General features: G+C 42.7%; 2 protein-coding genes and 1 long non-coding RNA gene across 15 annotated transcripts in view; 2 read left to right on the forward strand and 1 right to left on the reverse strand.

Moving 5' to 3' along the window:
* Positions 1-21,190, reverse strand: RNF212B (ring finger protein 212B). Of its 11 annotated transcripts, XR_014557111.1 has the most exons (17): positions 12,635-12,909; positions 11,907-12,048; positions 11,379-11,431; positions 10,360-10,434; positions 7,892-8,007; positions 7,221-7,281; positions 7,006-7,034; positions 6,770-6,816; positions 6,341-6,383; positions 5,952-6,009; positions 5,447-5,492; positions 3,544-3,583; positions 3,284-3,408; positions 3,003-3,064; positions 2,882-2,913; positions 1,652-1,804; positions 1-681 (listed from the first exon to the last, which is right to left on the reverse strand). XR_014557111.1 is itself a non-coding variant. In XM_083707015.1 (16 exons), the coding sequence occupies exons 2-16, from the start codon at positions 12,004-12,006 to the stop codon at positions 1,768-1,770; spliced, it is 924 nt and encodes a 307-aa protein (XP_083563141.1). In that variant the 5' UTR covers positions 12,007-12,048; positions 18,918-21,190; the 3' UTR covers positions 934-1,767. The 11 variants fall into 11 exon arrangements, 7 of the variants coding, with proteins under 7 accessions (XP_083563141.1, XP_083563140.1, XP_083563136.1 ...); XR_014557112.1 differs by lacking the exons at positions 1-681; positions 12,635-12,909 and adding an exon at positions 13,648-13,828 and having other exon boundaries at positions 934-1,804; positions 5,447-5,530; positions 5,676-6,009; XR_014557113.1 differs by lacking the exon at positions 1-681 and having other exon boundaries at positions 934-1,804; positions 5,676-6,009.
* Positions 3,524-6,267, forward strand: LOC310829126. Its single transcript, XR_014557171.1, has 2 exons — positions 3,524-3,660; positions 5,924-6,267. It is a non-coding gene; the product is annotated as an uncharacterized lncRNA (long non-coding RNA).
* Positions 13,953-25,103, forward strand: part of SLC7A8 (solute carrier family 7 member 8) — an 18,068-nt gene continuing 6,917 nt past the window's right edge. The window contains exons 1-5 of one of the 3 annotated variants that reach the window (XM_083706817.1): positions 13,953-14,169; positions 15,976-16,146; positions 17,297-18,565; positions 21,725-21,929; positions 22,061-22,212. In XM_083706817.1, the coding sequence (XP_083562943.1) occupies positions 18,439-18,565; positions 21,725-21,929; positions 22,061-22,212 (484 nt within the window). In that variant the 5' untranslated portion in view covers positions 13,953-14,169; positions 15,976-16,146; positions 17,297-18,438. Of the gene's footprint in view, positions 14,170-15,645; positions 16,147-16,259; positions 16,567-17,296; positions 18,566-21,724; positions 21,930-22,060; positions 22,213-25,103 lie in introns of those variants that run through there. The other 2 variants (XM_083706815.1, XM_083706816.1) reach the window with 2 other exon arrangements.

Raw genomic sequence — 25,103 nt, forward strand, 5'->3', positions numbered from 1 at the left:
TACAATGAAGAAACATTTATTTTGGCTTTACAAATCAAAGTCCCTTTACTGACAGAACACATTAAAAAAATGTAATTTAGACTAAGCTCCTCCAGACTTTTATCTCGAACGCACCCCTCCTTGGCTTTCCCCGTTTGTTTACTTATGGGATTTTGTTTTCCATTTTTAAAATTGTGCCCCAAAATTACAGTTATAAATATTTGATTTTTGGCTGTTGCCAATCAAGGATGGCAACTTTGTGCCTTAATCTCAGTTGTCTTCCGTTTCACTCTCTCCTTGCATTTTAATTGCCTCTTCTTTGTACAGCTTCTAACTTTTCTTCTGCTCTTGATGATCTTAGAATAATAGAATTGTAGAGTTAGAAAGGACCACGGGCATCATCTAGTCCAACCCCCTGCAGTGCAGGAATCTTTTGCCCAACTTGGGGCTCAAACCCATGACCCTGAGATCCATGGGTCTCATGGGTAAGAGTCTCATGCTCTACCAACTGAGCTCCTTAGATGGATGTCATCACCCTTTTTTATTCACTCCTGTGCTCTCCCTTTACTGGTGCCTTGATCCATCAGTTTTCACTTTGGTCATATATCCATTTTGAACTAGATGGGTGACGGCTATGAACTGAAAGCCACCACTTCCCACAGCAGCTTACTTGAAGGTGAGGTGTGATGTAGAGACCATGTCCTTATGGAAGAAATGGAGGAAGCATTGCTGTTTGTATGCCATCTTTGTTCCATTCACAAAGCCAATACTGTCACTGAAACAGGAATGTGTTCCCTACCCTGCTCCCCGCCCCAGAATCTAAGGGATCGAAAGCTGCTGTAAACTCTCAGAACTGGCCCTAGATCATTTATAAGGGGTTATGGGGAAGATGGAATCTGAGATTTATGGAGCGAAGAGTAGGCAGAAGGTTGTACATAGTGACACTAATGTGAATTTTAAAAAAAACAACCCTATTTATTAAATCACTGTTTCAAGCATTTTTACACAGTGGCTGAAAAGGCAACACCTCTTCCCCCTGCTAGAAAAACTAAAAATATTGATATAAGATGGTCAGTTGCGCAGAGAGAGAGAGAAGGCAGAACATGGGACTGTACAAAATTGTGTGATATTGATGGAGATAAATAAAATAGACTGAGGTGTGGATTTAGTTCAAATAGCCATAACTGAGGGATTCTCTTGATAATTAGTCTTTTCCTTAATAATAATGATAGAAATACAGCTTCTTTTTTATCTTTCAAAGAAATATTTGTCACATCCTTACTCTGGAAAGCAACTTTGGTTATACAATATGGAGAAAGTAGTCCTATATTCTATGCAACTGGAATAAAAAAGGAACTTTTCCATTGGGTTGCCAGTGGCTAAATTGCAGCTGAGAACTTAAAAAATACTTGGTATCTTTTCAACAAATGAATCTGATTTCAATTTTGGCAAGTTTATTTTATGATCTACGAACTGCTTAATAAGTTGCAATAGCGTCTGCTAGAAAATGCCATAGCCTAGTAACACTGAGCCTTGAAATAAGCCCACTAAGTCTGCCTTTGTTCACCTTTCCTTCAACAAGAGACCCTGCAAATACATATTACACCACTTAAGTCTATCACATGTTAGATCTCCTGAAACTATATATTGTGTTATGAGAGAGAGAGAAAACTTTTAGTGGATGGCTTTTCACCAAGGCCCCAAAAATTCAGCAGAGCTTATGCAGGGACAGGAAATACCATCTTGCTCATGTTGAGACTGGTAAGCAGAGAGTTGCTTTTGTCCTCCCTATTTTTGTTGGTGGGCTTGGCTGTTGGATGAATGCCTGTGAGAAAATAAAATGAGCTAGTTGCATACTGTAGGGTTCACACTTTAGTTACAAATGCAGCTTATTACTCAGTTATGTTCAACAATACTTTTCTGTTTGTGGTTAAGTAATGCACTTCAACCTGTATCTAGAGCACAATATCGGGCTTAGGCAGGAGTTTGTGTCTTACACAGATCAAGTACCTGGCTTGGCTCAGCAGGAGGAGGAAGTGACAGAATACTTGATACTGCAAATCCCAAAAGTTCAAAACCTTGTATTAGGGCCCCACCCCCCTACACACACACACACACACACAAACCTAGCTTAAAAAAAAGTTTCACAAAACAATATGCACAGACGTTCATCATGTTGTCTCTGCGGCAAAATGCTGCTTTCTTTATATTGCTTTCTTAATGTTCTGTACAAGCATGCTGAAGCTTAGAATATTTTTTTCTAAAAGCTATCTTAATTTATATTAGGAATCATCATTTCCTGTGTTGCAACTCCTTCAACAGAAATTGGGTTTTGATTATATTCATGATCTTTTAAAGCTCTCTTTTACAAGCCCTTGTAGTCTCCTAACTCAGGAAGTCCCCAACATTTTTTGGTTTAGAGGCTTTGAACCCTGATCCCATGAAAGTTGGCAAAATACAGCCCAAAACAAAAAACTTAAGCAAAAAAAAAAGACAACCCTCTTCAAATTAAACCCAAATGGGAGTGCCCAAAGGTGCCCACAAATAACGTGTTGTGGGGGGCACAGTCCTAATTCCTGGTGGGAGCAGGGGCATATCTAGGGGTTGGCCCCTGCTAAGTGCACAGGCTAAGGAGTGGCACAAAAACCTCACCTCTCCACTCTGGCTTGGAGTGGCTAAGAGCCCACCTGCCCATCCATGCACTCCCCAGGCTGTTCCTCTGCTGCTCTGAGCGAGGGCTCTCTCCCCAGTCAGCCAGTGGTGCTGTTAGAAGTGTGACCTTTTGAGTTTCTAGTCATTGGTTTCTCCCAGCTTCACTGATACACCTCCATACCAAGGGCGCAGGTGGGCCTAGGTATGCCTCTGGGTGAGAGGATGGTGAACTAAACAGGTTACCACTTACCTGCAGTGAAAGGAGCGAGGAGTGAATCTCAGCTGAGAAGGCAAGAAGAAAAGCAGTTGTTCAAAATGCTCCAATGATAAGCTTTGCCCAGTCCATACTCATTTCACAGACTGCTCCTCACCTGTATAGGCCGTAGTCTCTCACTGTTATGATGTTCTGGCATAGAAACCCCCTCTGTCTGATCTGTGGGTTAAAGCCAATAGAGAATTGATCATTGGAAAGTACCGGTATATGGTGGGATTTGGAGGCTGAGTGGTGTGTGTCACCCCAACCCTTAGAATGCAGCTTGCATTGTAATCATTACTACAGTGAACTATAGTGCACAATGATAGCATTGTTGAGTACTGGAGGGAATATGGAAGAATAAAAGGTGTGTCTGTTAGCAGCAGGGTACTTTCTCACCAGAGAAGATGTTGAGGTTGAAGTATGGGGTTTCTTGCTGCTGCCTAGCACTTTGATTTTGCCTCCCCATGGGGGTGTGTGAGTTGACATTCATGCTGGAGGTGTGAGAAAAGGCAGGAGAAGCCCTGAAAGAAATGGAGAGATGAATGGTGATGAGAAATGCAAATTACTGTGGCAAGTAATACTAGTGCCATGGCCTTTTCATGGTCATGTGATAATAGTATCCTGGAGGGAATATCATCCCTCACCCTGGAACTCACCTGAAGAATAAACTTTGAGTGGAACCTGAAGAAGGAGTAACTGTAAAATAGAACAAAGTATTATGCCTCAAGTGATTATCGGAGAGTCTGTGGAAAGGTGACAGGAGAAGCAAAAAGGTAAGCATGTAGGACTTTACTTTTCTTAGATACAATAATGTATTTGCCCATTTAAAAGAGGGGACTATTTCCCCTCTTGGACATTGAATAAGCTTTGGAGGAAGCTGAATCTTGCATTCTCCTGTTCCTGGTCTACCATTGCCACCTTTTGGTCTTTTGTATTATTTGTAGTCAAAACATATACAGCAGTCATAAGAACAGAGTCTGGGATTCTGAGTTATACTATTCCTGATACTGGAGGTATATGCCACTAGCAGCCTTCAATAGCCTTATGCTTCATGAATTTGTCTAAAACACATTTTTAAAGCCATCCAAAGTGCTGACCATTACAACTTCGTCTGGTAGCAAATTCCAGAGTTAAATTATGTGCTTTGTGACTAAGTTGTTGTTGTTTAGTCGATTAGTCGTGTCCGACTCTTCGTGACTAAGAACTTCCTTTCATCTGCCAAATTCATTATAAAATATCTATTGGCTTCTAGAATTATGAGGAGAAAAACACTATACAGCTTCTCTATACCATGCATAATTTTAGACACTTCACTCTCGTGCTTCCACCTTATTCACAATTTCTCTAAACTAACCCCCCACCAAATGTAGTAGATTTTCCTCATAAGGGAGTTGCTCCAGTCCCTTGATAATATTCATTACCTTTTTCTTAACCTTTTCCTGTTCTACAATATATTTTTTAAAGTGTGCTACCAGAACTGTGCACAGTATTCTCAATTATGGTTGCACCATAGATGTGTATAATTGTATTGGATATATCACCCCTTCTCTTACTATCCTGTACAATTTGGCCTCATAGGCATCTCACTGCTCATCTCTTATTCCAGACCGTTTCTGCACAGGTTAAAAAGCAAAAGTACTAATACCAATTCTTGATGACCAGTAATAATACATTGTGTTATGAAAATTCTATTTATTCCTACTCTCTGTTTCCTCTTTAGCTGGTTACTGATATAAGTGAGGATCTGTCCTCTTATCCCATGGTTGGTAATCATACTCAGGAGTTTTTGATGAGGAATGTTTTGAAAGTGTTTGGCACTGTTTGACACTCTCAAAGAACTGCAAAATGTTAATGGGACAGGTATTACACTTGTAGTAAACATGCTAGTTTTTATTCAGCAAGTCTTTTTATGTTTGGCAGTTCTTCATAATGCTCTCCACCAGCTTTCCTACAACTGACATTAAGCTAACTGGGCTGTACTCTCCTAGATCTCCTTGGATCCCCCTTTTAAAAATTGGTGCTACAGTGGCGATTTTCCAGTCCTCCAGTGTGGGGGCCGATCTTACAGACAAGTTACATATTTCCATTAAAAGATCAGCAGTTTCACCTTTGAGTTCTTTAAGAATTCTTGAATGGATGCCATTTGGATATGATAAGTTAATTTGTTTTTAATTTGTCAGTATGACATAGGACTTCGTCTCTTGTCACTACTATTTCCCTTGGTTCCTCAGGCTCTCTTCCTGAGAAAATTAATTCAGACATAGTGACCTGCCCTATGTCTTGTGCAATGAAAACAGATGTAAAGCATTCATTCAGCGTGTCTGCAATCTCCTCTTCCTCCTTTAGCACACCTTTGACTCCTTTATCATCCACAGGTCTAACTGCCTCCCTAGCTGGTTTCCTGCTTCTAATGTATATAAAAATACTTTAGTGTTGGTCTTAATGATTTTGGTGGTGTGATCCTTGAATTCTTTCCCCCACCCCAATCTCTTATTGTCTAGCTGAATTTTTTTTGCCAAATTTTGTTTTCCCTACCTTTTATCTGAAGCTATTTCTTACCATTTATAGACTCAGCTGGGGTCATCCTAGTGGATCCTGTGGCATGCTGGGTACAAGTGAGAAATCTCTGCTTTTTAATATTATCTAGAAAAGTTATTACATGGTAAAATAAGGCAACAACATTATAAACACCTTAATTCTAAATTTTACATTACAATTCAATCTGCACTTGTTATTTATGTGTCCTGTAGGCCTTATCAGACAGATGGTATTAACAGCTCCCACTGACCTTGTTGTGGTTATTGCCTTGGTGAGTCCTTGTTGGCAACAAGAGAATAGTTCTTTTGCCATGGCAATGTATTAAGTACTGAGCACTAAGCCTTGATAACACAAAACAGTAAACAGTGTGTGACGAGGACAAGACTTCTCTTTTCATGGGCATATTATATCAATGGCTCCTGGTTCTCAGAATTCTCTGTGACACTGAGTTTTTGAAGAACAAAAACAACATATCCATCTTATCTTTTCCTTTTCTAGATAAAGGACAGCAGTGGTGGAGACTCACTTGCCAGTTTGATAGCTGGCTGGTTCTGGAAGAGATGGCATCCGTGGAAGATGAGCGACTATGGAGAATAGAGGCACAAAAAGTCCAGGAGTCACTGGTGGGAAGGCTAGATAGGCAAGCAGACAGATAATATCTATGCATTGCCTCTACTAAGAGGTCTAGATTCCTAAACTAGAATTCAATTTTTGATGATAGGATACTGGACAGAGGAAAGATCATAGCATGAAGTGTACTGTGTTTAGAGTTGGAATTTTGTTTTTACATAAAGAGGAAAAAAATAAACTGAAATTCCTCTGGAATTGTGAGCAAATGCCTACATTTTTGCTGTTGTTTTTATAACAATGCCTCACACCTACAACCAAAGAATATGAATTTCCTGATTCACCTACCTGACTACCTCACTGGAGTGCTGGGAAATAGGTTGTGGTGTAACTGCAAAATATGAAATAGGTTAGTGTAGAGCCAGTAAAAACATACTGTGCTAGAGAAAAGATGTTGGTCTGAGTCATTATAAGGAAGGTAATAAATATGCATCTTCAAGGGCCAAAAAGACATGTGCAAGCCTTTACCCTGATTTTATAGAGAAATATTTGAGCATATGTTTGTACCTGTCCATCCCTCTCAGGAAAACATGTTGGATTGCATGTGTGTACATGTGCAAAGGCTTTTTTTAGATAGGTAAGTAGCCACTTATTGCTATGTGTTCAGGGCCAGAACACATGCATTCACATGCTCATAAACAAACAGATACACTGTAATGTTAACATTTGCTCAAGGGCATTGACGCATGCCTACAGAGGCCCCATCTTTCTACCTACCTCTGGGTGATGGGTGTGTGACACCGACTGGCCTCGGAGTGCTGTTTCTGCAGCAAATTGAAATGAATTTTGTTCAGTCAGGGTCAAAGGCATGTGACTGTGCCCCAGATGTTTTGCTGCCCTGTGGCCTCAAACTCAGCTCTATCGTTTTGCCACAGATACGTTGGTTGGTGTCTACATTTTATGTGCTGCAGTTCCTGGCAAATGTTCCAAGAAGGCAGAACTAACACACTGACCTGCTACTCTGGCGGTGTCTCGGAAAAGCCTGTTGAGAGAAATGGGTGGGTTTGCAGGACCAAATGCAAATACAGTAACCTGCAGGGAGGTTGATTCACTTTTCCCATCCCAACATTGACAAAGGCACGGAGGAGCAGAACTTGTTTCTACCAGCAGATGGTGTCTGGAACTCAATCACAAAAAATGTGATTTGTTTCCAGCAAAGGGCTCCTACCTTCATGTTGTTACACTTTTTCTTCAGTTCCCTGTTTTCTCTCCGTATTGCCTCCAAATTCCTAAGCCAAGGGGAGTAGGGGGAAAGAAATGGAAGATAGGTGGTCTGACTAATTATATTGCATTGCCTTACATTAATACATTATATTACATCCAGTTATACTGTTGACCCTCTAGGCAGGAACATTTTGGCAGAGAGATGTGGGATGTATGTCTGTGGGGTCATGCAGACCAATAGTTCCATTTCACATTAACATGTCATAATATCTAGTACTAATGGAATAGGAATATGGTCCTTTTAAAATAACAGTATACATATTTATCCCCATTTGGTTGCTTTATGTGTATAATGTTAATGCAGGAGCTCACTCCACCCCTTACCAGGATTCTGCCATCAATCAATAATAAAAGAGCTGCTTACAAATTAAACGAGAATTCAATAATATTTCATATGAACCTTCTTTATATTGTTTTCAGGAGGGGGAATACGTTATACTGGGAGATAATGACTGGCTCAAGATTACCAAGTGAGTCTCAGGACTAAACAGGGATTTGAACTTAGGCTTCTGCAGTCCTAGTTCAACACTTCGATGGTCTTCCTCATGACGGCTCTACTAAATCCTGCAGCTACAACTAACACTGTTTGCCTTAGTTCATGGGAACACAACCTGCTTTTCTTGGATAGTTAGTTTCTGGTGAGCTTCCTGAAGAGCTCCCTCTGCTTTTGAAGCATTGTGTTTGTAGAAAGAAACTAAAAGCTCCATCTGGCCCTTCTGGAACATGCACACCTAGGAAGAGAAACAAAGGGAATGAAATAAAAGGATTGAAAAGCATGTGGGGGCAACCCAGTCTGCAACCCAGTCAGATGGGTGGGGTAAAAATAATAAAGTTAATATTATTATGTGCTCTCCTGGTCAAATTTGGGGACTGTGACTTGCTTCAGGAGATCAGAAATGGAATATGGGTCCTTTCAACTCTAGGGAACATACTAGACAGGAAGCAAGTGGCATAGTGCAGTGCTACAGCATTTGCCTTACATATAGATGGTCACAGGGTAAATGGAGGAGTGACCCACTCACCTCAGTCTGCCCCCAGTTAGTCCCCACTTGCCTACCTCCTTACAACCAGCCCTGTGAGTGGTACTGGCTGTCAGCTTCCTCCTCCTTGGACTCAATTTTACCCTTGTGCAACTCGACAGGGAGAAAGACAGGAACAAAACCAGAATTAGTGGGTTCTGTCTGTCTTAGGTTCCACCTATGGTGGACCTCTTTGCCTGCTGCCCTGCCATTCCCAATGGGCACCAGCCACCACAAGACACAGGTTCAATGTCTACCAATCAGAGTAGACTGGGCTAAATGAACGAGTTGTCTGACTTAAGGTTATATAGTTTTGCATGTTCACTCCAGTCATATGAGATGCACATCATGTTGCACAAGCGACTCAGAGTTTGTGCTAATGGCTGTGATTGAACAAGGTGATAAGAGTCCCTAAATTGTTTTTTAACTCTGAGAAATTAAGAAACAACCCATGAGTTTGCTAGGGGCAGCTTTTAGAAAGGAAAATTGACAGAAAACTCTGGCATATGTGTCTAGCCTTTGCCTGCTAATACTATGAGGGAGCTGAAAGCTTGCTGCAGTCAAACAGTTAGCTAAAGGTAAGTACGAATGACAGGGTATCTACCACGTACTTGAAGTGCAAAATAAAGACACAATAACAACTTTGGAGATAAAACTCCTGTTTCAAAAATGTTGGAAAAAACATGTTGCAAAAGTGTATCAAGTCAATAGACATCTGAGGTACTGTGGTGGGCATGCAAAGCTAGTGGAGTGCAAAGGGGAAGGTCAGAAATGGAGAGCTTCCTGAAAATATTGGAAATGCAGCAATTACAATATTCACCTACCTGAAATTCCTAGATAGAGAGACACCCTTTACACTTGTGGCACCCTGTTTTTAGAATTCTCTCCCATGGTCAGCTTTCCTGGCATCTACATTGCCATATTTTCAGCAGCAGGTGAAGACCCTTTAATTTTTACAGGCCTTATAAATGTTTTCACTGTTTTAAATACTGCTTGATTCTACTGTTTTATCACTGATTTCATTAGACTATGCTTTATTGTTTTTAAAAATACTTGTAGACTACCTTAGGAACTTTGTTGTTGAAGGTGTGATATATACACATTTCCCAAATAAATAAATACCTTTATTATTGTCATTACAGTAATATCCACCAATGAGAAGTAGTATCTTGCTCAGGGGAGGGAGCTGGTCCATAATTACCAAGGCTTATGAGATATAGATAAAATGGCAATCCTGGCAGATTTTAATATTCAGGTGCTGCTGATTCTGCTGAAATTCTATCTGATTATTAACTAGTTGGTCTGTATATTTATATGGCTCTTTTATCTAGATTTGTTATAGTAATTAATTAGCTAAGTTGGCAAAGAGGACCACTATTATTATTAACCCTTCCCCAGATTGGTTATTAACTACTCCTATAAATGACCTTGGATTTAACCCCACCCCCATAGCCCCAAGCTATTGGAAACGGGGTGAAATGTAACTTCTTTTCAAATCATATTCTTTGTTTATTAGGCTAGGAAATTAAGCTGCTACAGCTGCTTCCAGACTTGCTATTTTGCAGCTAGGATTCAATTGCAAATCCAGGTTGCTCAGTGTTTAGTTTACTTAACACAAGCCTATTTTTAAAGAACAAGCTTTTGAGGGATAAGGAAAGTGATAAAACATGTACTGGAAAGTGAGAGATATTTGCTTGGTATAACCTCCCTACAAACAAATTGGAATGAATGTTCATTATGCAGCCAGTTTCACAGAACCTCCCTGAAAACATTGCACAAAGAAATGAGATCAATGCTCAATAAACAAGTTGCCTGAAGCAATTTTGGTTTCTTCTTGTTTGCAGGAAGGACCCCTTAAACATACTTCTGAATACATTTTCATCATACACTTCTCCCACTATCTTTAAGCTAACCTGCTTTTTCTGACTGGATTGCAGACACTGTTTTTAAGCTAACCTGCTTTTTCTCAGAGACCCACAATTCCACAAATTCACTCCATGTTTCTTGACTGTCACCAGCATTTTAGGACCTATGAGACAATGCTCACAGGGATGTCATTCTTACCTGAGATAGATGGGTGATATGGTTGAGAGCAGTTTCAACAGGGCTTTTGAAAAACCTTTTTTCATCTTCTTTCATCTGTAGATCAGAAACACAAAGAGGACAAGATAAGGCCCAGACTCTTTATTATCTTCCAAAGAGGCAAAGCAAACTGAGATATTCTAGGTTTAATCAGCTGGTAATGTATTTAAGAGACTGATGTTCAAATCCCTTGTACAAACCATGGCTAAGTGTGAATGCACAAGCATGCAAGCATTAACAGCAGAGTTACTTCATTCATTCCCTGGCCCAGCTGCACACACATGCATGTTTTCACAGCAAAACACATGGCCACTGTACTGTTTCTTCAGAAAACCTGAATTGATGTTAGCTCCAATTGAGCACTAAAAAGCGGGTTTTCACAGGGAAAGGAAAGCTTCAGGGCAAAAATAACTAACACTAGGACATAGAGCTTTTAAGCATGGACTTGTGATTGGAAAGAGTAGGGCAAAAAGGTAAGTAAGAATATGGATTGAAACTATTTTGCAAATTAAAAGTGCATTTTACATACTGGATTTTAATTGCATCCCCTGAAATACTCTTACAGATGGGTGTGCTGTTCAGAGAAACAAACTAAGAGGAAGGTGGGTTTGGCAAACCCTCAACGTGATCAACTCCCGCCCAGAAACCTATGTCCCTACTGTGGAAGGACATATAGATCCAGAATTCGCCTCCACAGTCACTTACAGACTCACTGTTAAGACCATGTTCATGGAAGACAATCTTACTAGGCTACGAGTGATTGCCAAAGAAACTGTTCAGTGCAGAAACCTTGCTCAGTCCAACTCCTGCCAGTCCCCAGCCCTGTATTAACAGCTATTTAAATGAGACAAGTGTTTTCAATTGTAACATTTTAGCCTTATAAGAAATAACTCCATACATTAGCCAAAATGGACGTGGTACAACTAGAACATCTGTGTTTCAGAAAGTCCATGAAAACAAAGGAGAATATAAGATTCTGCTTTCGAGAAACTACAACTTACATTATTATTGAGAAACAAGTATTTGCAGCTGGTTCCACATGATGGGCATTTATCTGTCAGGATTAAAATGCAAAAGGTGTTAGAATAATATGTGGAAATTTATTATAAATAATATAAAAGTTCTTATATCAGAAGATGGGTCCAATTATGAACCAATCTTCAAATTTGTTAGATCAGAGGTGACCTATATAGTGAGTTCCAAATGTGAGTCCCATCATCCATGTTCATGGGAGTTGGGAATCCAGTAATATATGGAGGGTACCATGTTGGCTTCCCTTGCATTAGATGGTCTTTAAAAAGCAGATTTGAAAATTTTAGTATTTCTGACTGCTGGCTTTTGATCAGTCAAGTTCTGTTGTACAGCTGACAAATCAAAACATGAGCAATATGTTTTCATGTGCAGGATGCGAGAAACTCATAGGAAAGTTCACTACCTAGTCATCTTCTGAAGGTGTGTGTAGGAAGGCAGCATTGGTGACTGAATGTTGCATCCCAGACATGGTATAAACATCACACTGTTACTCTTACCTGTACCAGCACATTTTTTGCAAAATATGTGTCCACAGCTGGTGACGTAATAGTCAGATGCGTCCTGGATAAAGCACTGATTGCAATGAAACCAGTCCATGTTGCAAGAAGGACAGGTGAGGCAGAGGTCCTCCCTCAGCTTCTGTTAAGAAAGGTGCAGTATATAAGGAGGATATGTCAATTTTTACCAGTACACGGCACATTTAAGACCCACTGATTTCAATGGAATAGTTAAACTTAATCCCTTCCCTTTGAATAGGTTCAGAAAATCACAGGATTTAAAACTGTAGCAGTAAAGAAGAAAATATTATGAGATGCAATTCTACTGCACTCTTAGCCAAGAGTCCAGTACTTTGTGGCCACCACCCTAAGACAGAAACGTGAATCTTAAGTGCAGATCCTCATGGTTGTTGTTTTTTAACAGCAACACTATCCTCCTGCTTTGAAATGACAGTTCACATCTGTTTTGTCATATTGATGTTTCTTTCCACAGTGGTGCTGCAACAGAGGCAACCAGATCTGTAATTTTTATGGTGTCATTTGTTTGCATTGGTGTAAATCATGATGAAGCAGCAGCTTTTTCTGGCCTCAGCACCAGATTTAGGGTGGTTTGGGCAGTTGCCCCGTGTAGGGTACTGAGCCAGGGGACACAAAATCAAGAAAATCAGTAATTGAGAAGGTCCATTTGGGGGCACCAAATTTTGGCCTCAGTCAGGGCACCATATTACCAAAGTCCACCCCAGTGGCATGCAAAATTCATGAGCAGATTTTGATGGGTCTCTGTGCCTCATAACTATGGTTTTTGGGTTGTTGTTGTTTGCACCACTGGCGTATCAATCTCTACAGCCAGAACAGGTGCTTCAGCCTTTCAACAGTTTTTGATTTCACCCCAAAAGGCATGCTTCTCCACTGTGACATATGGATGGCAACAAACACTGGGTCTATAACTTTTACAATGTAGCCCATGGACCTGAATGCATGGTTAGGATTTGACAGTGGATTTGAGGTACCTTAATGTGCAACAATGTGGATCCAGATTCATTTTTTGCACCACACTGATGTGCCACTGTGCTGAAACCATTATTTTTTACTGTTCAATCTGAAGAGTGTGATTTGATGGTAGATTTTGGAGGGCGAAATCCAAAATATACATGTTTTCACACACTTACAACCTGGTGTGTTTGGTCGATTATTTTTTACTATGCGAGTCCATGGATACAGATATGAATGGCGATTTGGTGGCAGGATCTGTATCTTGGATTCATGTTTCTGCACCATGGAAGCACCTTAGGTGCATTTAGGTCTGTGCTTTTATAGTGCAGTCCCTGGGAAAGGATGCTGAAAATGGTTTGAGGGTGTTTTTATGTGGCCTGCACACAAAAATCAAATGAATTTAGGAGGATCCACCTGTTTATGCACACAATAGATTTGTATTGGTCTTTTAAGATTCGGCGAGTGTGTGTTGTGTCTCCTAAAATGCTCTAAAAGGGACAATTGTCTGAAAGCAGGGACAATTTATGGTATCAGGGACAGGTACTAGAAAAAAGGGACTGTCCCTGCCATCCAGAGACAGCTGGAGGCAAATTCCTATTGAGAACAACAAAGGAAGAACATGACTTAAAGGAAGTGCTGAAGGAATCCACATTTTGAAAGCGGCTTTCCCAAAACTTCTAAGTGAAGGAGGGTCAGGGACCAGGACCCCCCCCCTAATAAAAAGGATTTTCATCAGCTCCTTCAATACCTCTTTTCTTTCTACCCCCACTCTTCTAACCCGCCTGTTTTTCATGCAGCGATTGCCGTTTGAAAAGTCAATGACAGTACTGTATAAAATTCTCAAATTTATAATTTAAGGCAGGGTCGCTTCACACGCCGATAGGCAAGGCAAGTTCCTAACCCCCTCCCGGCCGCTGCCTGTTTCCCGCCCTTTTCTCGAGATTACTTGGCCGCCTCGCGCTGAGCGAAAAACGACCGTTAAAAAAGGCGGGAAACGGGTTGCGGGGGGGGGGGAAAGGAATCCGGCGCGGGGACTGAAGGGGATTAAGAAGAGGGGGAGGGGCGCAGATGGAGGGCTGGGTTGTGGCTCTGGAGAGAGAAGCAGGCGTATAAAAATGGCAGGGTGGGGTGTGTGAGGAAGGGGCTTTTAGGGTAGGAAGGGGGATACTGTGTGAAAACTAAGAAAAAGGAATGGAGGCGAGAGGAGAGAGTTTGGGGAATCTGAAAGTGGGCTCTGAGAATTGGCGGGGACGGAAAGGGAGTTTCTGAGGTAAAAGTGGGTGGGATTCATCTTAAGTATTAGTCAAGAGTTGACCCACTGAAAACGATGAACTTGTGCCCATTAATTTCCATGGTTGTCGTCGTCCCCCCCCACTCTCTCTGAGTTTGGTTCATAGTCCAGCTGGGGCCTGGATGGGGGTGGGGAACGTTTTGGTCTCCATTTTCCTTGCCCTTAAAGGCATCATTTCTGCGCCAGCTCAGTGGGTAGTTTTGGGGTGCCCCGTTGGTGAGAAAAAGCAAAGGGTTTTTGGCAGGGGTTGTGGATCTTCCAGCTCAACCTCCTCACTGGCTCCTTGGAGCTGTAGGGGAAAATGGTAGACACTTGTCAGTAAGCAGCACAGGGAGATCCAGCAGATTCAAGCATTTCCAACCCGCTTTTTCTTTGCCTCAGGAAGCTGCGCTGCTGGAATCGCCTCCTGCTGCTTAATGAGAGAAACCTGACAAAATACTTTGGAGGAAGTGAGGAGCAATAAGGGGATAAAATGGCTTTTGAGGGCCGTAGATGCAGGAGGAGCCTAGAATGGGGAGGAGAACCTAAATATGGAGGGTGTGGGATCCTAATCTGTGGAGCTGTGGTCCTTTTAAACTGATACCAGAAGGAGGCAGAACCAGCAAGGCCAGGATGGATTTTATTTCATAGAATTAATGCACCACTTGATTGTTTAAAAAAACCACAACAACCACCCTCAAAGCAGTTTACAAAAAGGTAATCCGGTAAAATGAAGACGGAATTCACAACCCTACTTTAAAAAATATATAAATTAAAATACTAAAAGAGATTAAAATTACAGTACTTCAATTTTCTAAGCATCTGGGTAGGTGTGTCTAAACTGGAATGTTTTTAGCAGGCACTGAAAAAAGAGTACAGGAAAGGCGGCTGCTTGATGTCAATTGGCAGGGAGTTCCAAAGTGTCACTGCCACACTAAACAATTGAGTTCTTACAGATGCGGGATGGGGATTATGTGGCACCTGTGGCAGTGCCAATTCTGCCGATTGAAGCGGCCAAGTAGATGCATGAAGGGTATGACCTCTGAGATAAACTGGTCCCATGTTATTCAGGGCTTTATACGCTAATCTGAATATGTCTTGAGCTTGGCTCGGTAGCAAATCGGTAGCCAGCACAGATCCCTAAATGCAGGTGCTATATGCTGACAAGGCCTGGCCCCTGTCAGCAATTGTGCTGCAGCATTCTGCACCAACTGCACCTTCCGAATCAAGCGCAAGGGAAGCCCCACATAGAGCACATTGCAGCAATCCAGTCTTGAAGTAACCAATGCGTGAACTACTATGGCAAGGCCTCTCGGCCCAGGAATGACTGTAGCTATCAGACCAGGCACCATGGGGGTAGTCAGGGTTTATTTTAGGGGAGCAGGCATCATGTTGGGCGGAGGGGGCAAACCCGAGTTATCTGCAACGCAATTGGTCAGTTAGTTAAGTATTTTTATTTATTTACGCCCATGCCAGCCACAGTTGCTAAAATGCATTTCTAGCCATTTAGTCTCCAAATCAGAGAACTGGATCCAGAAGCACTCTCAAACTATAGGGAGCAGTTGAATCCTAGTTACCGTAAATTTGAGATGGGGATGTGGAAGGAAGGAATTAGTCATGAGATGTTTGCTGCAGTTTTGCTTCATGTCAGTTCCACTTTGATCTTGTTATTCCCCTTTTTCTTTTGTTCATGTGACTGCCTTAGCCCACAACTCTAATGGATTGTCCTGCAGTCGCTGCTGCTGCTGAGTCCCTACACCCTCCTGCTTTTTCTCATCCTTTGCTGTTATCTTCTCTCCTTCCCAGCCCTGACCTTTGCTCTAGCCTGTTCCTGCTGAGATGACGATAAAAAAGAGTCAAGGGTGCTCCCCAAAGGCTGGACTTCACCCCCACATTGCAGGAGAACGTGCGAGATCAGCAGAGATAGCAGAGGGAGAAATGTGCCAAGCAAGGGGAAGTGGGGACATTGAACAGAAGGTGCGGGGGAAGAAGGAAGAGGAATAGTACACAGGAAAAGTGGGGGCACACAAAATCCTGTCATTCTGGTCCTCCCCCCCCCTGTTGTCAAGTCTTTTTTTCTGATTTTCCAGGCCTGGAAGTTGAGGGGCTTCCAAAAAACAGGTCCATCATGGAGCAAAATCGGGACTCCTGACCCTTTTTAAAAGGGGATTACAGTATATTGGCGGTGCACACACCAAGCTGAGTAGGGAGCAAGATTAAGATCGTTAATAGACGCTATTGAGCAATAAACAGATAAACTGAAGCATCACCACGGTGAATGGTAGCGGGGAGCAGAGGCGGAGAAACTCGTTTCCGGAAAAATCACTATTATTTGCAGAGAACAATTTTGTCAGTATGTGCCCTTACCGAAAGGCTTGGAGTCAATGTCAGCACAGGGTACTTTACAAGACTTGGCGGGGGGTGGGATGAACCTAAACTGATGTTCTTGCAATCTGAAACGTAACAAGAGGGAGCCACAGTTGCAGGGGTGGAGGAGGAAAAGAAGAGATTGGTAAAGCTCTGGATTGGAAACGAGTTTTGTGAGGAAATCCAGGAGCGTGTAAACTTGGCTTTGCGTGCTTACAGTATTGCAGAAAAGTATTGGAGTTAACTAAAGGAAAGCTTTATTTTTAAAACTTACATCGCGCCCTTCCTCCAATGACTCCAGGGCGGGTCATAGTAATAAAACACTCAAATAATATAATGCACAATAAAACAATGCAGCAAAGTTAAGTTTGATCTGTGACCTAAAAGCTTACGTGGAGAAAAAGATAATTGGAAGGGGGTGTAGAAAGAGGAATACCAGTACAATAGTGTGAACATATTTATGTATAGTGAGAATTCTTTGAAATTGTGCAATGAAAGAGTTGGTCATTTCGTTCGGAAATGAAAGACACCCGTTAACCTGAGGAACTATGTGTCACGTGGTCCCACGACGATATGGGATAATGTAGCAGTTGTTGGGGCTAGATTCCAGTTGTGATGGCACCATAAACAGATGAGAGCGATCAGATACGTTTCCACGGGGGTCGTGGATTATGGTGGATCAATCTGCTCAGGTAACGAGCTGGTGTCTCGCGGGTTAGGTTCATGTCGACTAATGCGTGTTCCCCCCCTCCTGCAACAGCGGACGGGGCACCTTTAATACTATTAGAAGACGAGACCGAACAAGGCATAACTAGAGCCAGTGGCATCGGAAGGCGAGCGAGATCCCAAAGCGACAACACGACCAGCTTCCGTGGATGAGTTTTAAGCGGAGAGGTGAGGCGAGAGGGAGGAGGAGTCTGTCTCTGCCTCTCCTGGAGCGGAGAATTATCTCCCCCCGCCTCGCCCCAGGACCGGCAGCGGCTGGTTCAGCACAAGAGCAGGGGAAAGAAACTCAAGAGGGAGAAAAACAAATGCAGAGCATTTGGGAATGAGAAGCCGAGAGACCTGGTGGGGAGAGAAGCTCGGCTGGGACAACAAAACCGGCGAATCAGCCATCAAAGCGAGAGAAACGCTGTAATGAGAAACCACCCTGGCACCTAGAGCGATCCCTCTCCAAACTGAGCCACAAGGAAGATCTAGGGAAATCTTTAGAACAACCGCCACTGATCAGAAAAGAACTGTGGTAGTGGGTGTGTGGGAGCTGCACAAACAAGATCAAACCAGTCGGCTTCCCCTGCACTGTTGTGCGGTTCTCCTCCTTCCCTTCAGGGCAAACTACACAAGAAGAAACGGCAACAACAACGTGGGAGAGGAATCCCACAACATCTGCACCTGTGATTTGGAGCGGAAAATATCTAGTACTTACTGCATGTGAGAGAGGGTCAGTTTGATATCAGAACCAAAGAAAATCTAGCTGCGGACACCCATATCAAAGCTGGTAGAAAGACCTAACTCAGTTCTAACAAAGGTTGGTGCTAGAACCAAAGCAAATCCAGCATTTTCTGCTATTAGAAAGGAAGTTTCTAATCAGAGGAAGAAGATACAACTACTGTAATTTGCTTCTAGAAGAGAGACAGCAGATCTGGCCATCACCTGAAGCACAGACTGGGACATCTTGACTAAAGATTTCAGACAGAGATCCCCAAAGTGGACTGGCAGAGCAAGACTGGGAACAGGTATACTGTAATTTGGAGCTGGAAAGTTTGCAGAAGTCCGTTTTCACAAGATTCAAGCCTGTAACTGGACCAGCAGACACAGAGTGAATCCAGAGTCATTCCAGTTCTAGGAGAGCCATCCACAACCTCTAACCCATAGTTACTTGGTGCTGACCAGTTCAACACTATGGAGGATGGAGCACGTCATCGAGGTGGTTCCGAGAAGGGTTCGGATAGCCCTGAAAAAACAGAAGAAGGTGGTGTTGCACTCAAGAAAGAGATTGGGCTGATGAGCGCATGTGGCATTATAGTGGGTGAGTGGGGACTCAGGTGGGATGTTATTTTCCCTGTTTGCCCTGAACTGGACAATACTATCTTCTCATATTCGTCTAACATTGGGTGATATTCATTGTCCCCTATAACCCAGGAAGCAGAGGTCCTGCTATGACCGTCTATCTTGGCCTTGGATCTTCTGTCTTTCCTGTAGCAGTGATTAGCACCATGCCCCAACTTGGTTGGCTAGGAGGCTTGTGGCTCATATTCTGCAGTTACCAGAAAGAGGGATGAAAACCTTCCTTCTCTTTATTTATTTATGCTCCTTTCTAAATTTAGCCACCGTTTCTTTTTTTTCCTGTTTGTCTTCCTTTCCCTCCTTTCTATAAATACCTTAGAGCTGTCAGTTCACATCACCAATCCAATTAAAGCTAGTTTTCCCCTCCCTGAAGCAGTTCCAGCACTACCAACTGAATTCCTCTTAACCCCAGCCTGTTTCATTCTCCATTGAGATAACCAGATTCCTGGCCAATTCCCAGCTCCTTTTGCTGTGGTACTCCACCCTAAGCCCTTCTATGTTTTGGGACACACACAATCGCTGATAAATATATACAGCCCTAAAAACATTAGCATCTCAGCAGTGGGTGTGGAATGCTTGTATATACTGCTGTCATGGCCCAGAGGGAGATGGATCTCAGGAACAAGCAAGAATGGGAACATACACAGCTGCTTTGCGCCGGATGAGGTTGCAAATTCATGGCGGGCAAGATTTCTCTGAACTGCCCCTTGCCAAAGTAGCCAGCTCTCTGAGATGGACAAGCAATGAAGTCCTCCAGTTGTCCCTGCCTCATACGGAGATGCAACTTAGACTCTTGGGCTGTGGTGTGGTTCGGGGTTTTTTGCTGTGGAGATGGTTGCTTTCGGTTTTTTGTATCTTGAGATTTATGTGGAATTTTTTCAGTTTGGTTATGTATTTTTATGTTTGTTCTATTGTTTACAACTACTTTAGTTATGCATTTTTTTTCATGTAAGCTGCTGTGAGCATGGTTTGAACCACAGAAAAGCAGCATACAAATAAAATTATGTAGGGTTCCACGACCTAGGGGACTTCTGATTTAAAGGCTGCCAGCAGAGCCATGCAGGAGCAGATCGTACCTTTACAGTTCCCCAAACAGTTAGTGACTGGAGTTTGTTTTCCACCCCAGTGCAGCTGGAACGTGGCTCTCTCGGAGCATGTTTGTTCCAACTCCATCAGTCTCATTCCAGATGGCTTTCTTTCAGCAGGTGCCAGGAGACCGCTGAACAAACAGAGGAGGACGAGGACGAGGAAGCGCTTTGAAAGAGAAAACCCTTGCTTCCCTACTTGTCCAAGCCTCACTAATACCCAAATTCTACCTGCTTATTGAGTTCTCCTCCCACTACCTCTGCCCCTCATTCCACAGTGTACTGCATTGCTCTATTCTCTCTCTCTCCATCTCTGCACGCTAGGATGGCAAGTTATCATCTATCCGCACTTTTCAGTATTCCTTGCCCTGCTTCTTTGGTTCCTTCTTGATCAGAAGGATCACTAAAGCCCACCTTAGGGAGAGTTTCCACTTTCCCAAAGCACAACACATAAGCAGTTCCTCCTGTATTTCTTTCCACATATTCAAGCCACTCCAGCCTTTCCTTCATCCCTCTTTCTTCCCTTAGCCACCCCCTGCCCCATCTTCTCAAGTTTTGTGTATACAGTAATTCTCTGGCCCCTCTCACTTCCACTGGCCTGTTGCAATGCAGCCCAACCCTACCCTGTGGCTGGTACTTTCAGCCACACCTCCACCCAGCCCTTTGGCTTCAATTCACATCTGCAGAGTTTTAATTTTCTTAATGAAAAATAGTGGAATGATTCTCTGCAATGGGAATAGAGCCAGAATGTGTCCACAAGCATGGAAAGTTGGACAGTGCACACTCTGAGGTATTCAGCCAGCAATGTAGTGACAGGCTCAAATGCATAAATAATAGCTCCCATGTTCCCTATCTAACAGGACCAGTGGTCAGGGATGATAGGAACTGTAGTCTCAAAACACCTGGAGGGCCGAGTTTGCCTATGCCTGATCTGGACGAATATTCCAGTGGAATTTTATTTTATTTGATAATTTTAAAGCTCTTTTTCACAAAGAGAAATGTGCCAGACTGAGATCCCCAGCGATGCCTTTGGAGCATCTCCCAGGTTATAGAAGATAACAATGTCCTCTATCCTTGCACACAATGTCCTCTATATGCATTGAAGCCACAGTTGGAATTATACGGCCAGAAGTTTGCTTTTAAAAGTGGTAACCTTCCTGCTTTGGCCATGGGGCCATTTCTGAAATACAGATTCAGTATGCTGAAGCAAAGCAAGGCTACAAAAAATGGAAGGTTTGGAATCACAGATAGGCTAGTTGCTAAGCATACAGTCCTGGCCTCCCCAGACACAGGAGACGTGATCTGCAAGTACTTGGCATATGTGTGCAATCAGGCCACCTGTAGGGAAAAAAATGGATCATTACCTCCCAGTCCTAAACCTATTTGCTAAGAATTAAGTGCTTGTTTCTATTATTCTTATGTTAAATCAACATGAGTTGACTTTAAATAGTCTAAGTCTGAGACTTTCCTTTTCACCTTAAAAATTGGGTATATATTATAATAATATTATATTATATTATAATCATATCATATATCATTTTTTGTGTTATAGAAATAGAAAATACATTAAATAACAAAGTGGTATAAACAATTTCCATTCTGAAAAGTTTTATAACACAAACATGGATATTTCTATTTCTTCTTACCAGACAGAGAATTTGATTAGTACAAGAGGTAGTCTGTTCTCCAGTTGGTGATATATGAAGAAGCTGACATTTAAATGTCACCCTAAGTTAACCTTTCTTATTAGACACAGAGGGTAATTCCACTTCTTGGGCCAATATCTTAGACTCTGCAAACCCATATAGATAACTACAATGTTTGTTGCACTAGAGCAGCAGTAGCTAGCCTGTGGCCCTCTGAAAGTTGCTGCATTCCAGTTCCCAAAACCCCTGATCATTGGTCATGCTGGCTGGAGCTGATGGGAGTTGGAATCCCATGGCATCTGGAGGGCCTCTGCACTAGAGAGAGTCTCCCCTCTCACCATTTCCCTCTATGATTTCTAATCTCTCTGTACCCCTTTGTTTCTTCTCCAGGTAACATCATTGGATCAGGGATCTTTGTGTCACCAAAGGGTGTGTTGGAGAATGCAGGCTCAGTAGGACTGGCACTAATTGTGTGGATTGTAACGGGTCTTATCACAGCCGTGGGGGCTCTGTGCTATGCAGAATTGGGAGTCACCATCCCCAAATCTGGAGGCGACTATTCCTATGTCAAGGACATTTTCGGGGGACTGGCTGGGTAAGTGAGGAAAGAAGAAATAAGGATGTAAGTAGGTGGCTGGGGAAATGGAACAGGATTAAAAGTAGGAGGGGATGAGTTTTGAGAGGCAGATTGTCTAACTCTTTCACACTTGGAATATTTCTCTCAAGGTTCTTGCGGTTATGGATTGCCGTCCTGGTGATCTACCCCACCAACCAGGCTGTTATTGCCCTCACTTTCTCAAACTACGTACTGCAGCCACTCTTCCCCACCTGCCTTCCCCCAGAAACCGGATTGCGACTGCTCGCTGGGGTCTGCCTTTGTAAGTACTGAGCCCACTACCATCCATTAGCCATGAATATTGGGCTGATTCAGACTGACTGAACTGGCAGTTTGCAAGTTCCTTGCAGGGAGGTTAAATGACATTGTGCCAAGACAAGAGTTATCACACAGCTTCCAGTGCATTTCCCCATCACTTTCCTTACTGCAACCCCCTCCCCAATCAATTATGATTTAACAACCTGAATTTTCTGGTATGTGACTGAAACACCCCCCAAAATAGTGACATTCTGGAAGCACTTTTTATCTACTCAAAGACCCTGGAGTTATGTTACAGTTGATCTAGCCAACAGCAGATTCTGCCTCAAGAGTTTCAAACCATGTTTCCTCAGAGGCATGTATAGCTATGGCCAACTCACCATTTCTACACGTTTAGTAATTATTCCAATATCCAGTGTGATGTTGAAGCTAGGCTGGTATACTTGGACCAGAAAGATATAAGTTTGCATCTTTGTTTGGCCTACTAAATTTACTGAGTGACCGTGGGCCAGTCCCTCTCTCACACCTAGTCTACTTTGCAAGGTTGTTGTAAGAATAAAACAGGTTAACTCACATCTGTGTAAGCCACTCTGAGCTCTTTGTAGTTGGAGTGGGTACAAATATGTGGAATAATGTTCATTTGGCCTGCATACCAAAAGAACAAATTCTTTCACTCTTTTGGAAAGGTGTATCACTGCTTGACCTGTGTTCTAGGTACTGTGAGCTATAAAATACAAATAATGACAACAAACGTTCTTAAAATAGGATACTTTTTGCAATTTAATATTGAGTGTCCTTTGGTGTGCATCTTGCATCCTACTAATCTGAAATAGAGCTCTTTACCCACAGCTGTAGCAGAGGCTGTGTAAGCAGCATTGGAATTTCTCCTCCAAATAATTCTGGGAAATATAGTTTGCTAAGGGTGCTGGGACATGTAGCTCTGTGAGGGGGTGCAGTGCTCAGGATTCTTGGAGTGTGTGTGTGCTTTAAATGTATTGTGTGTATGCAGCCTCACTCTAAAAGCACCCCACATGCAATGAGTACAAGACAGGAGCAGAAAGGTTAGAAGGGTCAGAGTGAGGAACATAGGAAGTAGAAGGAATGCCCAAATGCCAGGAGATTCTTTCCACCAAAGCTTTAAGTCATTTCTGTCCGTCTGTCTACAGGCTCCCCCCACCTGTCCTGTCTTGGATGTCTGTACAGTTGCCCCAATCTGAATCAGTGGGGAGTGGGCAGCTGTGTTCCCCATGAACTCAAAGACATTTAGGAGGGATAATTTTCCCTGAGGTTACTTTAGGACATCAGTTGCTGGAAAAATCAGGCCTGAACTAGTTTCGTTCCTTTCTAGCTCCAAGGCAGGGGTGGGGGTGGGGAAAGACAAGCACCAGCCAGGGAGGGGATTTGGCTGAGGCGCTTATGCAAGCCAGCTGCAGCAGCTCAGCAAGAGTTTATCCATCGAGTTAAAGCCAGTTACTCAGCAGCTGAGTCAGCTAAAAAGGGAGAGATTATATGTGCATATGAAAGAGAGGCAGAGAAGAAGAAAAATCTATGCCTCCAGACCTCAACAAAGAGGAGCTGCTTACTAATGGGCCTTTTGGCCAAATTTTGAAATCGAATACTGGAATGCAAAGGCTGTGGAATTAGTAAAGAACAACAACCAGACGGGAGGGATTGGAAACAGATAACATTGGACTGTCAATTACAGTTGAAGGACTGAAGTCTTGTTTCTCTTCCAGCATGCCTTTCAAGTGAAGATTTTTATCCCAGCCTTTATCTATATTCGTCTAGAAATTTCATTTATATGTGGTTGTTTTTATTATTAAATCACTTCAGGACGCTTTGTGTGAAGTGATTCATAAATTAATTCAGTCAATCAAACAAACAGAGATAATACTGGTGGTTCAGAATAGCCAGTGGTGAAATTTAGCAGGAAGACTGATGAGAGAGAGGGCTATGGCTGATGACTGGAGGTAATCATTGTGAGACTGGAATTGGGCAGTGTCACCAGAGCCTTGTGAAGCAAGACTTAATCCGCTTTATCTAGTGTACTATGGTTTCTGTTTAGTATCTCCAGTGCTGACTGACGTAAGCAAGCAGCCTAGAACAGGCCAGATTGTTGTTTTCCTGTACCAGTCCCAGCTTGGTAGCCACAGACTGGCCTGGATAAATTTGTTGGTACTTTAAAGGAGGACACAGAGATGCCATGGAAGTGGCATTACTGGTCTCTGACCTCTCTGAATGAAGCACTGGATCTATTTTGAGGTCAGAAATAGGGTGGCTGGTTTTGATTAGCCCCTGGGACAGTGTGTGCTAAAAAAAATAGCAATGGATCTGAGCCACACCCTCTGGCTCTAGCATCAGCTCTGAGATTCTGTGTCTGAAAGGATCCCATGGAATTGGAGACTCACTGGCCTTAATCCAGTCCTGCTGAGTGCCAGAGATACTGAGAAACAAGGGAACTTCCAGGAGTTTTGACTCTGAGTTGGAACATAAGGCAATAACATATGTTCCTGTAATATTGTGAAGCCAGCTCTCCCGCCTCCCACCCCTGAAATACTCATTTGACACTACTACTCCCCACACCAAACCACAACATATTTCCCCATAGAATCCTACACTCAGATCCACCCATTCATCCTGGAGTTATTCCTGGACTACTCCTAAGATCCCTTTCCAAAACCTTAGGCAGCCCTAATCTATTATTGGGATCTTCGAACCAAATCTAGCTCTTGATCTCAGATCCTCTTTTGGGGATCTGCAGAAACAGATTGGGTCTTTGTGACCCAACTTTATCCTGGAAAGGAGATCAGACTCTCATCCTCACTACCGTCACCCTCCATTCATACGTAATTGACCACATAATTTCAATTTCACTGTAATCCCTCATATATACAA

This window comes from Podarcis gaigeae (genome assembly GCF_964106915.1).
Source record: "Podarcis gaigeae genome assembly, chromosome: 13".
Classification (NCBI taxonomy): domain Eukaryota; kingdom Metazoa; phylum Chordata; class Lepidosauria; order Squamata; family Lacertidae; genus Podarcis; species Podarcis gaigeae.

Coding starts and splice junctions, on each gene's coding strand:
- RNF212B (XM_083707009.1), bottom strand. CDS start 12,697: ATGAGGCACAGAGACCCATCAAAATCTGCTCATGAATTTTGCATGCCA. Junction 6,817..7,005: donor AGACACCGCCAGAGTAGCAG/GTCAGTGTGTTA, acceptor AATTTGCTGCAG/AAACAGCACTCCGAGGCCAG. Junction 1,805..2,881: donor CCTCGCTCCTTTCACTGCAG/GTAAGTGGTAAC, acceptor ATTTTCTCACAG/GCATTCATCCAACAGCCAAG.